This window comes from Acipenser ruthenus, chromosome 10, assembly GCF_902713425.1.
Source record: "Acipenser ruthenus chromosome 10, fAciRut3.2 maternal haplotype, whole genome shotgun sequence".
NCBI lineage: Eukaryota > Metazoa > Chordata > Actinopteri > Acipenseriformes > Acipenseridae > Acipenser > Acipenser ruthenus.
In genome coordinates this window covers 39,305,281-39,322,625 of record NC_081198.1, presented here as the reverse complement: position 1 = coordinate 39,322,625, position 17,345 = coordinate 39,305,281, and the positions used below count along the sequence as shown (strand labels likewise).

The window sequence follows — 17,345 nt, the reverse complement described above, 5'->3', positions numbered from 1 at the left end:
GTCCTGCAGAATGGCCTAGGCAGGCTGAACAAAACTGCAGTACCAGAAGCTTGCTTTAGCATGGCTCAAGCAATGTCCTTGTACTGGAGCCAAAAATAATGGTAGTCATATTTTTTAAATACCAGTAACTCTTCTCTCATCTATTTTAAACTGACGTGTAGAGACTTCTTGTTGGTAAAAAAAAAAAAAAAAATCATTATTTCAAATTGGGAGAAAAACAGGGTAAAAAAATGTCTATACATGTATTGCTGCTGTACATATAAAGCTCTGCCTCTGCCTTATGTCAAGTTAAAATGATTGTTGCAAAAAATGAACTAAGAATAATACACTGTAAGGTATTGATTTTCATATTTTTTCTGTCTGGTAATTTTTTATTTTTAATCTTGCTGTTAATGAACTCTTTAAAGTTAAATATATGGAGAAAAAAATATGTTGGCTCACTGGCAGTGGTGCCATCTCCCAACAGCCATTAGTACAATAGATTGCTATTCTACACAATACTCACAATAGAAGAAGTTGCATCTATGCAAACTTGACTTTGCAACAGTATAAAACTATGAATATACATCTTAGTTGACTCTTAGAAAGAGAAGCTAAATGACTGTTCATTTTTTTCTTGATACTGTTCAAATTATTTAATTCCTTTTGCGCTTGAAAATGTGGGCTTCTGTTTACCAGCCGTTAACCCCCTAACAGTTAATGGGACACCCTGTGTCCAGAGAGCTATTTTAATGTCCTGCACTCAGTATGACAGAAATTGTAATCCAAGCATGAGTATTATTTCAGAAAGACAGATTAAACTATTAGGACTTTCCCTAAGGCAGTTTCTTTCACATATCCAATTTTCAGACAATTGATCTTGAATTTATCTCCGGGGCACAAACTAAAAATAGATACAGTAGGTCTATCAATAATGTTATGGAAGTACTGGCTGTGAAACTCATAACCATTACTTTGAGCAAGGTGACCTTGCTGCCTTTCTGCTCCTCAGTTCTGTCTTTTATATATTTAACGACCCATTTACAGTATGTAATTATTCTTGATACTGAAATGGGCTGATCTGTTTCCTCATCTGTTTAATAGGAATTAGTTGTAAAAACAGCTGAACATGTCCATCTAAACCAAACGCAGAGTCATACGTCTGTTACAGTCCTTGGAATTAGGAATACTTTGTTCACCCCACTTGTTAATCCAGGATCGTTGAGAATGTGTTTCCTGTATTTGGTCTTTTATTGTAAAACCTAAGTTTTTCAAGTCTCTCAAACAAACTTTCATTATTTCAGTTAAAAAAAAAAAATTTAAAAATGAACTAAGATTTACACCTTTGTGGTTGATTCTCCTTTTAAATCAGGATTTATAAGACTAAAACCAATCAAATAAAACAAAAAAAAACACTTTTACTAAAGGAGTTGACAAACACTGCCAATTAGAACAGACACCCCCCCCCCTCCCCCTCCAATCCACTAAATATAATCCTGAGCTGAAAACCTAATGAAATGCAAGGTAGACATCTGTCTACTACAATGTTATGCTTAATTTACCTAAAGCTATGTATGGCAAGTCTGAGACACTGCATCACTGCTTTTAAAACAGATATATTATTACTAAGTACTAGTCGATGTGTTTTTGGTCTTTTTCTAACAAGATTATCTACAAGAATATCCGTTGTGGAGTCCTGAGTTGTTAGCTCACTTAGGCCCTAAAAGCCACTGGGAATCAAATGTAATCCTGTCTGAGTTGAGGTAATGCTCTTTCAGTGACGCAACAACTGTTTTTTTTTATGTATATAAAGAAAACACTGTATATTGTTCACTTAACTGTGGGAGTATTCATTTCTCAAGAAAAAGGCATTCACAAGTACGTTGGTAAACAATATTCTCAGGTTTCACATATTGCCACATAAAGCGGCTGAATGATAAAGTGTTACCAAGCTGAAAAAGGTAACTTTCTGACAATACTATATTAACTAAAAGATATATTTTTGTATAGCTGTTTCCCCATTAGAAACTGCAGAAACAAAAGGAGCACCCACCTTTAGAAGTGACTCAAAGCATTTAGTAGCCATGGTAGCAGGTTTCTTTGTGGATTTGTATCAGAAATCTTAATTTGAAGGTGGACAAAATTGTCATTATAGACTGGTAATGGGAATTGATTCTATTTTCTATTAACATTACGATTAATCTATTACCATTCTTTTTTCAGAATGTTTGAAAATATTATGTTTAATAATTAGCTAATAGTGTGCCAGCATGACACACAAATGTACTGCCTTTCATGTAAAAAAAAACTGTTTGCTGTTGTAAGGTGTTCACCTGCCTTAAAACAGTCTTGGTCCATTTTAAACTATATTTAAAAAAAAAACGAAAAATTAAAAAAATACATGACACACAAAAAAAGCTTCTCAGGGACATTCTCTCTACAGACATTTTATAAGTACCTAATATTGACTGTTAATATAAAAAGTTTTTTGCCAAGATCAGGCCATTTTAAAACACTCCGGAACTGCGTTTTCTGTCAGTAACCAAAATAAATGATGTGAAGCTGCAACCCCCATATTCGTCTATGTAACTATTATGCCATCTAAAGGTAACTGTTATGTCCCCTCAAGAGACACAACAGTTGAAATGTGAATGACAATGATTTCCACATAACACCCATACATTTATGTTGTACTTTTAGAGTGCTTTAAACAAGTGTTTGAAACACTGTCCCACGAGAATGTAAGAAATGACATTAAAATACATTAAGATTCTGATGATGTCACTAAGAGAGTCACAAGTTGCAAAAAAAGCAGAAGCAAAAACGGAACAATATTTTCTATTTTATATAACTCCAGGATTTCCATTAAGCAATCCAAGATAAGCACCAACTAAGACGCAGCTTTGCAGTAAACTAATGTGATCTATCTGTGTCTCCATCCATTTGTGTTTCCTTCCATCTGATGATGTAGATATCCTTCTGCCTGGTCTTGATGGTTGAAGTGTAATGCTGGCTCCAGGGATCAGCTTATTTTGCCTCCCCAGCGCATCAGCACACACAATGGCTGCGATGTTGGCTCAGGGGATCAACCACAGTGCGGTCTCCCCAGCGCATCAGCATGACAACCGTCTGGATTGAGCCAAGTAGGGTACATCTCTGGGGTCTTCAAGTGGGCACCTTCCATCCTCTGTGTTTCGTCGACTAGCCAACAACACTGAAGAGGGCTTGACAGTGATTCTGGCATCCCAGCATCACCCCCCTCTGTCCCCCACTCAACTCAACTCAGCTTGCTTACCCGTACATCAGCATTTATTTCTTTCTATTCTGCTTGAGATCCCCAACCAGAATCTTTCCATCTCAACCGTAGCCAGTTGCTTCTCCTCTCTGCTGCTTCAGATAAGTTCTTCACTGTGCAACGCAACTCTTGGCCACTGAATCCAACGTCTCTAAGAAACCAGGTTGTAGAATGTGCCACAAATCCTCGACAACCCACCTCCACTAGGTAAACCGGGACTCTCCATCCTCGCTGTTCCGCTTCAGCGGCTAGTAGCGCATACCACAGTTTCTTCCTCTCATACACCTCATCTACAGCATCCTCCCATGGCATTGTTAATTCTACCAGGTGAACAAGGCATGCTGATCCAGGTTAGTGGTGGCAATCTCAGGTGGAAAAATAAGCTTTTGACCAACATCTGACAGCATTTTCCAGACTCTAGCAGCTTCCAGTTGTCCTGGGCATGCTTGGTTTTAACACTTTTTCTTAGTGGTTGCTCTCCTGGGCAGAGGAATTTTGTCTTTTGTGTGTAATGTTTTGATGGAACTGGTGGCAACTTATTGGTCATGTTACATTTGTCTTCCAATGCAAAGGCCAAAGGTTTAGGTTATGTGGTGATGGGAGAACATAATATGTTGACCTGAAGAGGAAACTGATCCTGCTCTGTTCCATTGTCCATAAGTCTTGCCAGCTGATCTTGTGTTGTTCCACACTCTCCCATCTTATCCATTCTCCCTGCTTGGCCTGGAAAACGGCCTTTACGCACCTCATCCTCTCCTGCTTTTGCACCTCGTTGGCTACCAGTTTCCTCCGTTGAGCTGGGGCTGCCTTGTGCCATGCAGGAGCTGAACTGAGACCAAGACCCCCTCTTCCATGCTGAACTTGCCCCATGATATCACCGATTCGAAGGGCAGCCTTTGCATCTTCCACAGCTTTCTTTGCCGCCCACTTTCTTCCAGTCCAAATAATGGTTCAGTAAGTTTTTAATAAAAAAGGAACTCATAGTGAAATAACTATGAATACTTATTGAATTACACGGTAGTAGTTCATCTTTTTACTCACATTCTAAGAAAGCCTAATGATTGAATAGTCAGCGCCTCTTACACTGTGTGAAGAAACTTTACTTTAAATCAACCTTTGTTCAACACCCCTTGAGCTATCTAAATGTATGTTTGCATGTTATTGTAAAAAGTGGTTTTGCATTATGTACATTACATGTGTCATAGCAATGTAAATACTCATTTGTATTGAGTTAAAATTAAATTAAAAAGCAGTTTTATTAGGAGGAGACCCACTACTTCAGTTGCCAGCAATGAAGTAATGGAAGAAGATGAGCAAAACAATGCAGGGTGCAGGATGTCGATGAGTCTGGTGATCCACTGCTCCAGGATCATCTACACACACACACACTGAGCACCTACTGTATCTGTTCTGGAAGCTACTACAGCTCTTATTGTAGACACAAACTACTCACGTCATGTCAGCTCAATAGCTTCCCTTTAACTGAAATAATAACAGGATGCTTCTGGAATATCTTCCTTTTAAATAACCTAATCTTGTTCTCTTTGTCTATAATGCAAGGTCAGGTTTTTCAGCCCTGTTATTAGTGAAATCCAAGCCAAACTGCAAAAAGAAACTTTTTTTTTTTTTAAATCAGAAAGGATTTAAAATGGAAAGCAAATTAAGTACCACTAAATAAATTGCATATTATGAACCTAGACACAAACCCTATTCCAGATGCAGGAAACTGTAAACTGTGCCCAGCACCATAAAGCTCAAAGGTATCAGAACAAATTGGCATCCTGTGAATACAATACAGTAATAAGACTAATGTATTTACCATTCGTTCTCTTCTGGACAAAAATAGCTAAACCGGTACTAGTGACAAATTCAACAATGTCTCTGAAGAGTATATTCTGTCTACAAGATAGATAGTTCAAAATCCACAATTATTTTTATTAAGTATACCTTTATTAAGGTGCCCACTTGAAAACCCCAGAGATGTACCCTACTTAGCTCAATCCAGACGGTTGTCATGCTGATGCGCTGGGGAGGCCGCACTTTGGTTGATCCCCGGAGCCAGCATCGCAGCCGTTGTGTGTGCTGATGCGCCAGGGAGGCAAAATAAGCTAATCCCTGGAGCCAGCATTACACTTCAGCCATTAACACCAGACAGAAGGATATCTACATCATCATATGGAAGGAAACGTAAATGGATGGAGACGCATATGGATCACATTAGTTTACTGTAAAGCTACGTCTTAGTTGGTGCTTATCTTGGCGAGAGCCGAGTTCAAATCAGCATGAAGTTTTAACATCTACTCTCGTGTAATGGAAATCATGAAGATCTGGATACGTCCAGTGACTGCTGTGAATAGTGCAGCTGGCAACAAGGGAAAGACCTTGTGACAGCCTGGAGAGACAGCTGACAGGAGGAAAGAGACCCCATTGGGGCTGGTAAGGGTTAGCTACCCTTGTCGGCAGTATCCAGCTCTGTGTTTACAGGATGCTGGAGACACCCGCCCAAGGCTTCTAAGAAATTAAAGAGAAAAATACCCCTAGAGTCTGCGAGAGCGGGGGCGGAAGATGACTCAACGTTGGACAACACGGTTAACGACTTAGGAACGGAAACGGATATGAGTATGGAGAGTACTTCACAAAAGACTAGTTCAAGATCTGCAGTTAACAAAGACATGGAACTCCAGGTTTGTGTCTGCGGCTGGAGCAAGGCGACAACGGCCAGGGGTTTGAAGATTCATCAAGGGAGAATGAAATGCTTGAGGGAGAAGGGACAAGGGCCTCGCATTGATCAGTACTTCTTACGAAGTCAGTCAAGTCAGTCGAATGAAATCCAGCGACAGGAAGCAAACCACAGTTCGCAGGATATCAGCACCCCTGTCATAGATGTGAGGAGGACTTGCATGGACACAGTTAGTGATGAACCTAATGATCCTTGTGAACCCGGTCAGACAAACCAGCATAAGAGAGAAAAGAACCTCAACGGGCACAAGCCTGGAGTTAAATGGCCAAGAGCTTGTGAGAAAACTGCATGGGACACAGTAAACACAGATCTCTGCGTTGCATTGGAAAGATTAAGTGGAACAGTTGAAAAGAAGCTGGATAAATTTGGGGACATCATCTACGCATATGGAAGTGAGAGGTTTGGAGTTGAAAAAAGGAAGGAAAAAGTACAAACTATTCCTGGAAAGTCTAGACGGCAGCAGGAGATTGAACGCTTAGTTAGAGAAAGGAGACAGCTGAGGAACCAATGGAGAAGAGCAGAACAAAGTCAGAAGGAGGGACTCAATCTCTTACAAAGGGTCATAAAAGATAAGCTTGCAACATTGCGCAGAGCTGAGCGCCTACGGAAACGCTACAAAAAGAAGGAGCGTGCGAGAGCTAACTTTTATAAAGACCCATTCAAATTTGTAAAGAAGTTATTCACCAGTGAGAAGAATGGCACACTAAAAGCATCTAAGGTTGAGCTGGAGAGATATTTGGAGGAAACACATACAGATTCAAAAAGGCAGGAGCCTATGTCAATTCCGTCAGACATCCCACCTATCAATCCACCAGAATACCAAATGGAGGACTGTGCACCTAAGTGGAAAGAAATAGAGCAAGCTGTGAAAAAAGCAAGGGCTTCATCATCTCCAGGGCCTAATGGAGTTCCGTACAGAGTGTACAAGAGTGCTTCAGGAGTTCTACGAATTCTGTGGAAATTGATGAAAGTGGCATGGGAAAAACAGGTTGTACCAAGAGCATGGCGCCGAGCAGGTGGAGTCTTTATACCTAAAGAAAAAGATTCTACAAGCATCAGTCAGTTTCGTCCCATTTCCCTATTAAATGTAGAAGGCAAGATTTTCTTCAGCATTATTGCTCAGAGATTGTCAGCTTACCTATTAAAGAACTGCTTCATTGACACTTCAATACAAAAAGCGGGCATTCCAGGTTTCCCAGGTTGCTTAGAACACATCAATGTGATCTGGCAACAAATTCAATCAGCTAAAAAGGAGAGGAAGGAGCTCCATGTGACATTCCTGGATTTGGCTAATGCATATGGTTCAGTGCCACATGAACTACTTTGGGCAGCATTTGATTTTTTCAGTGTACCGATGACAATAACAAATTTAGTGAAAGCCTATTTTGGAGATTTGCAATTCAGTTTTTCAACTTCAGAATTCAGCACTACATGGCAATGCCTAGAGGTTGGAATAATGGCAGGATGCACCATTTCTCCACTGGCTTTTACCATGGCAATGGAAGTAATCATTAGGGCATCAAAATGGGTAGTAGGAGGAGAGCGCTTGGCTTCTGGAATGCGACTACCACCAATTCGAGCATACATGGATGACATGACAACCATGACTACAACAGTAGCCTGCACTAATCGATTATTGGGCAAATTAACCAATAACATTGAATGGGCACGAATGCAATTCAAGCCCACTAAATCAAGGAGCATCTCTATAATTAAAGGCAAAGTAGTAGATAAAACATTCTTCATTAATGGTGAGGCAATACCAACAGTATCTGAGAAGCCAGTGAAGAGTCTTGGGAGATGGTACGACGGGGATCTAAAGGACACAGTTCGTGTGGGAGAAGTTAGACAACAAGCAGTGGAAGGGTTGAAGAGCATAGACAGCTGCGCTCTACCAGGTAAACTAAAACTCTGGTGCTTTCAGTTTGGTCTACTGCCGAGGTTGCTGTGGCCACTGACTGTGTACGAGGTTTCTTTGACAACAGTAGAGAAGCTGGAAGCTTTAATCAGTTCATACATCAGGAAATGGTTGGGAGTTCCACGCTGCCTCAGCAGAGTGGGACTTTATGGTAAAGGAATACTGCAGCTACCAGTCTCTGCTCTAACCGAGGAGTTTAAGTGCGCCAAGGTCAGACTGGAAATGACATTAGTAGAGTCACGCGATATATGCGTAAGGGAGGCAGCACCTGTGTTGAAAACTGGAAGAAAGTGGGCGGCAAAGAAAGCTGTGGAAGATGCAAAGGCTGCCCTTCGAATTGGTGATATCATGGGGCAAGTTCAGCATGGAAGAGGGGGTCTTGGTTTCAGTTCAACTCCTCCTACATGGCACAAGGCGGCCCCAGCTCAAAGAAGGAAGCTGGTAGTCAACGAGGTGCAAAAGCAGGAGGAGAGGATGAGGTGTATAAAGGCCATTTCCCAGGCCAAACAGGGAGAATGGATGAGATGGGAGAGTGTGGAACAACGCAAGATTGGCTGGCAAGACCTATGGTCAATGGAACAGAGCAGGATCAGTTTCCTCATCAGGTCAACATATGATGTTCTCCCATCACCACAGAACCTAAACCTCTGGGTAGGAGAGGATCCCTCATGTCCTTTGTGTTCATCACCTGCAACATTAAGGCACATTTTGACAGGATGTAAGGTGGCTCTTAGCCAAGGACGGTTTACTTGGCGCCATGACCAAGTGCTGCGATGTTTGGCCTTAGCATTGGAAGACAAGCGTAACATGACCAATAAGTTGCCACCTGTTCCATCAAAACATTACACACAAAAGACAACATTCCTCCGCCCAGGAGAGCAACCACCAAGAAAAGGTGTTAAAACCAATCCTCGCCCAGGACAACTGGAAGCTGCTAGAGACTGGAATATGCTGGCAGATGTTGGTCAACGGCTTATTTTTCCACCTGAGATTGCCACCACTAACCTTCGACCAGATATTGTCTTGTGGTCTGGATCAGCACGCCTTGTTCACCTGGTAGAGTTAACAGTGCCATGGGAGGACGCTGTAGATGAGGCGTATGAGAGGAAGAAACTGCGGTATGCTCAACTAGCCACTGAAGCGGAACAGCGAGGATGGAGAGTTCGGGTTTACCCAGTGGAAGTGGGTTGTCGAGGATTTGTGGCACACTCTACAACCCGGTTTCTCAGAGACGTCGGATTCAGTGGCCAAGAGTTGCGTCGCACAGTGAAGAACTTATCTGAAGCAGCAGAGAGGAGCAGCAACTGGCTGTGGTTGAGACGGAAAGATTCTGGCTGGGGACAGGTAAGTAAGCTGGGCTGAGTTGAGTGGGGGACGGAGGGGGGTGATGCTGGGACGCCAGAATCACCGTCGAGCCCTCTTGAGGTGTCGTGGGCTAGTCGACGAAACACTGAGGATGGAAGGTGCCCACTTGAAAACCCCAGAGATGTACCCTACTTAGCTCAATCCAGACGGTTGTCATGCTGATGCGCTGGGGAGGCCGCACTTTGGTTGATCCCCGGAGCCAGCATCGCAGCCGTTGTGTGTGCTGATGCGCCAGGGAGGCAAAATAAGCTAATCCCTGGAGCCAGCATTACACTTCAGCCATTAACACCAGACAGAAGGATATCTACATCATCATATGGAAGGAAACGTAAATGGATGGAGACGCATATGGATCACATTAGTTTACTGTAAAGCTACGTCTTAGTTGGTGCTTATCTTGGCGAGAGCCGAGTTCAAATCAGCATGAAGTTTTAACATCTACTCTCGTGTAATGGAAATCATACTATGCTGTTAGTTAAAAATGCTCAATTTGTATAAACTCCTATAGCCATAAAGATGGAAAAAGTAAATATATGTTTATATTTTATTGGTAATATACCACAAAACATGTGGACAGTGAAACTGTGAATATTAGGGTGGCATTGGTTCTGCATATCAACTAATAAATAGTCCTGGCACAAAGTGCTGTAAACAAGAGGGTGTATGGAATAGGATGAACTTATATACACTTTTTAGACTCTCAAAATATGTCTGCATAGACAACAAAAGAGCAATTGAGAAAATATCCAAGGGACAGCATAACAACAGAAAGCACTAGAAAGTTTAACAAAGAGAAGGATTGTTGTTATCTATATACAACAGTAAATCAGAAAATAGTCAGGCATTGGCAACCCACTACAGCAATTTTCTTTCAGAGAAGATTGATGAAAAGAAAAGTATTTGTTTGTGTAGCAACAACTCAAGTCTTCTGAATGAATTTCCTAGGCTTTAAATAACATTTAAATGACAGGCAGAAGCCAAGGAGGTATACCTACCTGTCGAATATTGGCTGCGTTGTGGCAGTAGATTAGGACATGGGGATGGACAATGGTTTAGGTCTACAGTACCAAGCGTCTTCAAGCCCACTTTTTGAATGAGGTAGTGAATTGGCAAATGCATAGTTGCCCAACAGACCCATTAAAAAGCAAATGCTTCATAGTTATCCATGCAGAAAATGGAGTCATAAAAATTAAATCTGAACATGATTACAGTCAGTTACAAGCCACCAAAGACAATGCCACATTTATAAAAGTTGAAAATAAAGTAGTTTCTGTCTAATGGCTAAAGCAAACAGCTAAGGACCAAAAGAAGAATGTGCAAGGTCTGTCACCGAATTAATGGGTGATGCCTCAGTCTAAATAAGCCTAAAAATAAGCTGAGCACCACACAAATATGTAACTTCTCAAGCAGTCCTTGGTAATAACTGAAGCAAAAACTGTAATTTTTTAAAAAGTATGCCTGATCAAATAACATGTGCATCCATCATCACTTTTTGAATTTTTTTTTTTTGCCTTTACAATACTAAAATTCCCACAGTATGCAAGGGTAAAAATGGCATTAACTATTAAATTACCCGTGTGTTATCTTTATCAGATCTAACTTTATTCCAGCACATGACCTTGATAGGTGATGTGAAGAATTACCAAAAGGCTTCGTTATATGTATGGTAGAAAATGACTTACAATAAGTGCTTTTGTAGGATCAGAGCTATTTTTGCGGCTATAACTCTTCAACTATAAAGGTTACAGGTACATGTCATACATGAAATGAATGTGCACACAATAGGCTTTCATTAAAAAAGTGAAATAGTCTGAAACTCACCCTGTTCAATACAGATACAAAAACTACAGAAAAAGAGCTTTTTAGGAAAAAAACATTTATTGTTTGTAAAAAATAATTTAGCATGGCTAGATCAAATCTGAGCACAGTATAACTTCAAAATGTAAGGAATATTTTTTTTAACAAATTGTATTAAAAAATTAAGCAATCATGGCCATATATACAAAAGGGACAAAAAGCAACCAAAAAAATATTAAATTTAAAATATGCAAATGAAAACAAAAAAGAAAAAGAAAAAAAGAACATTCAAATTATTTGTCCCAGGCACCCTGATCATGTGGCACAAGATGGGGCTGTTTACTGTGGCTTGAATAGCCAGCAAGGAGGTGACCAGGGCAACATAACTCTAAACAGTTCTGGTCTTGTGCATCTGATCCACAAACACGAAATATATATATATATATATATATATATATATATATATATATATATATATATATATATATATATATATATATATACACAGACGTGCTCAAATTTGTTGGTACCCCTTCACAAAAAACAAAGAATGCACAATTTTCTCTGAAATAACTTGAAACTGACAAAAGTAACTGGCATCCACCATTGTTTATTCCATATTTAATAGAAATCAGATTTTGCTTTAGATTTTTTATTCAACATAATATTGTAAATAATAAAACAAATGAAAATGGCATGGACAAAAATGATGGGACTGCTAACCTAATATTCTGTTGCACAACCTTTAGAGGCAATCACTGCAATCAAACGTTTTCTGTAGCTCTCAATGAGACTTCTGCACCTGTTAACAGGTAGTTTGGCCCACTCTTCCTGAGCAAACTGCTCCAGCTGTCTCAGGTTTGATGGGTGCCTTCTCCAGACTGCAAGTTTCAGCTCTTTCCATAGATGTTCGATAGGATTTAGATCAGGACTCATAGAAGGCCACTTCAGAATAGTCCAATGTTTTGTTCTTATCCATTCTTGGGTGCTTTTAGCTGTGTGTTTTGGGTCATTATGTTGGAGGACCCAAGACTTGTCACTGAGACAGAGCTTTCTGACACTGGGCAGTACGTTTCACTCCAGAATGCCTTGATAGTCTTGAGATTTCATTGTGCCCTGCACAGATTCAAGGCACCTTGTGCCAGGCGCAGCAAAGCAGCCCCAAAACATAACCAAGCCTCCTCCATGTTTCACTGTAGGTATGGTGTTCTTTTCTTTGAAAGCTTCATTTTTTCAACTGTGAACATAAAGCTGATGTGACTTGCCAAAAAGCTCCAGTTTTGACTCATCTGTCCAAAGGACATTCTCCCAGAAGGATTGTGGCTTGTCAATATGCAAATTCCAGTCTGGCTTTTTTATGTTTTTCTGTCAAAAGTGGAGTCCTCCTGGGTCTTCTTCCATGGAGCCCACTTTCGCTCAAAAAGCGACGGATGGTGCGATCAGAAACTGACGTACCTTCACCTTGGAGTTCAGCTTGTATCTCTTTGGCAGTTATCCTTGGTTCTTTTTCTACCATTTGCACTATCCTTCTCTTCAATCTGGGGTCGATTTTCCTCTTGCGGCCGCACCCAGGGAGGTTGGCTACAGTTCCATGGACCTTAAACTTCTTAATAATATTTGCAACTGTTGTCACAGGAACATCAAGCTGCTTGGAGATGGTCCTGTAGCCTTTAGCTTTACCATGCTTGTCTATTATTTTCTTTCTGATCTCCTCAGACAACTCTCTCCTTTGCTTTCTCTGGTCCATGTTCAGAGTGGTGCATACAATGATACCAAACAGCACAGTGACTACTTTTCTCCATTTAAATAGGCTGAATGACTGATTACAAGATTGGAGACATGTGTGATACTAATTAAAGAAACTAATTAGTTTGAAATATCACTATAATCCAATTATTTATTATCTTTTCTAAGGGGTACCAACAAATGTGTCCAGGCCATTTTAGAATATCTTTTGTAGAATAAGCAATAATTCATCTCGTTTCACAGCTTCTTTGCTTTATTCTATGACATACCAAAGGCATGCAAGTATACATGATAAAATAGCTTTTAATTTCATCACTTTTAAGGAGGAATGAAGCATTATTTCAATGAGCTGTAAGGGTACCAACAAATTTGAGCACGTCTGTATATATATATATATCGAAAAATAGGTCCTTGTGTCTTCGATGTCACCATTTCTCTTATTTTGTAAATATTTTGTGTGAAATGTTTGTTTACTGCACCAAGGTAGGTCTGTCTTCAGCGCAGCAGCACATTCCGAAACACTCGCATTCAAGGTTATCGCCTAATATGGTCATCTACCAGAAATACACAAGTAGGACTTTGTTTTAAAGGTCTAAATCTCCTCTTCCCAGTGACATATCGCAAACAGGGCTGTCTCTCACAGTGCCTTAATAAAAAGAGTTAAAGGACCAGGTTGCCGGCGGGACATTGGGCGGCCCCTAAAAGGTTAAAAGCAGCACCTTCTGGACCCTTCATTATGTTCCAACATCTGTTCAGAGAATTCTCTCAAGCCTTAAATCATATATAGTATTTTAGTATTGAACTGAACAATAATATAGCCGGTACTGTATTACCTGTTAAAATGACAGCTTAGTGTATAAACCGAATTACTTTGAGCAGAATAACCAGTCATCACTATGGACATTAATTAGTAATAAGGACACTTTGTTCTATTTATGACAGTAGGCCAAAAATACCAATGCACTTGGACTCCTAAAGTCACACCAGAGACAGTTTCCCATTTTTGCATCGATTGGAGTCTCACACTGGCAAGTATAAATATATTACAATGGAACAAGTATGCATACCCTTGTTTTGAAACAAACAAAAAAAACATTTTTTTTAGCTACACCATTCCTTTTTTTATGTATCCATTAGATTGGGGTTTCAGTAAAGTTTTAATATAATGCAAGAATCTTCCTCTTTTTGTTCTCTTTTGTAGCTGCTAATGAGTCGGTATTTGGCTTCCTATATTCACACTTTAGTTATTAAATATTTCATTTTACTCCCAAACACTACAATATCAGTGACACAAGATAAAGATATCACATTAAATAAAAAATAGCAACTATCCTACAGGCTTCAGGAGACTGGTGAGCCACGTCATGTAACTGCCTTGTTGTGTTAGCTGCTGGGAGTCCAAAGAAAAGCTGACACTTTTAACTGAATGATTCAAGAAGAGTCAGTGAGCTCTGATCCCATGGGGACCCATCAGTGTTGTGCAGCCGAGCAATCTAAATGCATTCTCCCAGGAAAATGATGTAATCTAAAAGCCTTATGTTAGATGCAGACACTGTTTTACAATCTAGATTGAAAAATATCACCCACACCCACACACACACACACACACATTACTGAAAATAACTCCATTTGGTTAGTTACTAGTAATCTCTTTGCATGCAGCCATAATGGTCATCCTCATGTCTTGGTGCAGGTTATATGTTCTCTGCAAGAAAAATTTGGAAGCTCCAGATTTCATTATAAGGATGTGCCTGTAGTGTTTTGAATAGATAGTTGCTTACCCAGCACTGCAACTGCTGTTAAAGATGCAGACCGTATAATGAGGCTGTTGCCTGCCCTGCATCTTATAAACCATGTTTTCTTCTACATAGTACACACGAATGTATATTTGGAACCACATTAACTTTGTTTAACCCAAAGAGGGATAGACTGATACTGCATTGTTTTCTGGTACCATATTTATATATGGAACATCCACTGATCAGCAAAATGTATTATAGTTTGTCACTTTATACTTTCAATCAAACCCTAAAATTGTAATTGAACAATACAGCTAAACAAAATTAGCTGGTACATTATATAGGTACTGTATTCAAGCATTTACTTACCTTCTTGTTAAACACATTCATACAGCATAGACTGTACTGCATTAAGTCAAGTTAATTAGAATCTTACTAACTGAGAGTCAGGTCACGTTCCACTTTAACACGTGGATCCTTTTACCCTCTTTCACAAACTTTCAACATCATACTTAGAATCCATTTATAATGGCTTTCCAAGATCAATGACTTCCATAACCTTTTCTGGTGATATACCCCACACATTGCAATATGGGGGATGGGGCTTTATTCCCGTAAGTGCAAATTATGTTACATAATGATAACAGCAACAAAAGTACCAATATGTTGCACATCATGGTGCTCTTCCAAATGGGTTATCTAAAGACTTAAAACAGTTTTCAGCATCTGTGCTCTTGGACAGGAACACTCTGCTCGTAGAGTTTCCATGGTATCAGTTACCTGGTGGTGTCTGATCATTGAAAATAACCAGTGTTGCTGGCGTGGGTCGTCTTCTTCTGATCTGTGGAAGAGAGAGTGAATTTGAATAGCCTTTGTCTTGAATGTTGATTAGCTCTCTGTTTTTATTTTCTTACTTAAATGTGTAAATCTTAACTTGTTAAACATTGCCACAGAATTGAAATTGAGATTTCAAAGGCGTCTATAGGTGTATTTGTTCTGTCAAAAATAGCAAATCGATGAGTTGGCTGTACCTTAAACACATTACTGTCGGTATCATTTTAGGTAGATTACTCACAAAGCACCATCCATGGGAAATTAGTTCAAGCTAATTACACTGATTGCTTTAAAAAGAAAATACTTCCTTATATCCCCTTTGAAAATCACAAGCAAGTTTTAATTAAGAAGTGTGATGAGCCGATTAGTACAAGCTGTTTCATGACTTTTATATATCCCCTTCAGTGGGAACACCTTAAATCATTATTAGACCGTTGTTAAACTGTTTATGCAAATATTATGGGGCATGACCGGTTGTCAAGACATATATGCATGCATATATAATATTGTTAAATTATTTACTTTAATGCAATCCATGATGGGTGTGCGATCTTCCCAGGGTTTGTCCATAGTGACTGTTTCTCTGTGTGTAGTTATTTATTTCTTTCATTTCAGGTCATGTGTGTGTAATTTAACATAAAATTACACATAGGGTAGAATCAAGCACAGATGAAAATTGGGATTTTTATGTAGAACAAAAAAATAAAAATGAAAAAATAAGCAGGAAAATAAATGAAAAACATAATTGTTAACATCATTGTCATTTTTTTTTACTTGTTTCAAAGGCTACATACAACTTTCCAACTATAAAATCATGGAAATACTTTTTAAATTGATATACAGGATGTATGGTTTGTAAAAGTCAAGACCCACACAGTTGTCTATGTTGAAGTAAATTCCCTATTAACAAACAAACTACCCTTTTCAGTTAAATTGTAATATTTCTGTCCCTTACCTGTTCGGCTGCTTGTGGGTCCAGCTGGCTTTGAAACAAAGGCACAGCGAACTGAATCTTCTTGGGACTGCTGGGCTCCATAATGAGAAGTGAATGAGGAGAGACTCCACCAAGACTGCTCAGAGAGAACAGCTACCAGGAACTATCCTCTGGCTCTCCCCTTAAGAACACACTGATTGTTCTCCAGCGAACAGACCGCCTTCAAGTCCCCTAGTCAGCAAGTAAATGACTTCCTAGCAGCATGAGCTAAGCTCCTTCCACATCCACAGTTATGTGCCCTTGTTTTTGATTTCTTGCAACACTACAGAACTCCCTAGCTCGGCCATCAAGGAACAAAAAGATAATTGTGTAGCTACACTCCAGCCAGGAATTACACACAGGCTCATTTCAAATGCACTGCTGGCCTTGAACGGTTGGGTGCCATGGGATTTGAGTAAGCCAATCTATGTACTGTATTATTAGCAGCCCGTTCAAAAGTGCAATACAAGATCCCTTTGGGTACTGCTGATGTATCATTAATTATTGATAAACACAGTTCAGGAAGCTTTTTTTTTTTTTTTAGCATGTATGTAACATGGGGAGGTAATAATGCCATTACAATGAATTACAACTAGTATGTGACTGAGAATAATCTCTTGTGTTTGACACAAAAAGGAAGAAAGTCTTTTCAAGGTCTACATTAAAGGTCACACTATCTTAAAGGACACTCAGTTAATTTATTGTTAACTTATTTACTACCACGGTAGCAAATGATGCTTATTTTGTGTTACAACTGCAAGTTAATATCTACAAACCAATGTATTATTTTATAAAGTAACATGATATAAAACATTTGCAAAACATTACTACAGTAACATATTTTAACCTAATTTCAATGATATGAACGAATTGATAATAAGTTGAGTTCTGAAAAATATATATATATATATATCTGAAAATGTTAGTCACTTTAATACATAACCACACATTTTTTCAGT

General features: G+C 39.4%; 1 protein-coding gene across 7 annotated transcripts in view; it reads right to left on the bottom strand.

Annotated features, from left to right (window-relative positions):
* Window positions 1–16,805, bottom strand: part of LOC117404765 (protein phosphatase 1 regulatory subunit 1C-like) — a 35,284-nt gene extending 18,479 nt beyond the window's left edge. Inside the window, exons 1-2 of one of the 7 annotated variants that reach the window (XM_034007663.2) lie at window positions 16,369–16,805; window positions 15,360–15,420 (exon numbers count right to left, since the gene is read on the bottom strand). In XM_034007663.2, coding sequence (XP_033863554.1) covers window positions 15,360–15,420; window positions 16,369–16,449 — 142 coding nt within the window. In that variant the 5' untranslated portion in view covers window positions 16,450–16,805. The remainder of the gene's footprint in view (window positions 1–15,359; window positions 15,421–16,368) is intronic. The other 6 variants (XM_034007657.2, XM_034007679.2, XM_034007652.2 and 3 more) reach the window with 6 other exon arrangements.
* Window positions 16,806–17,345: the final 540 nt, after the last annotated feature.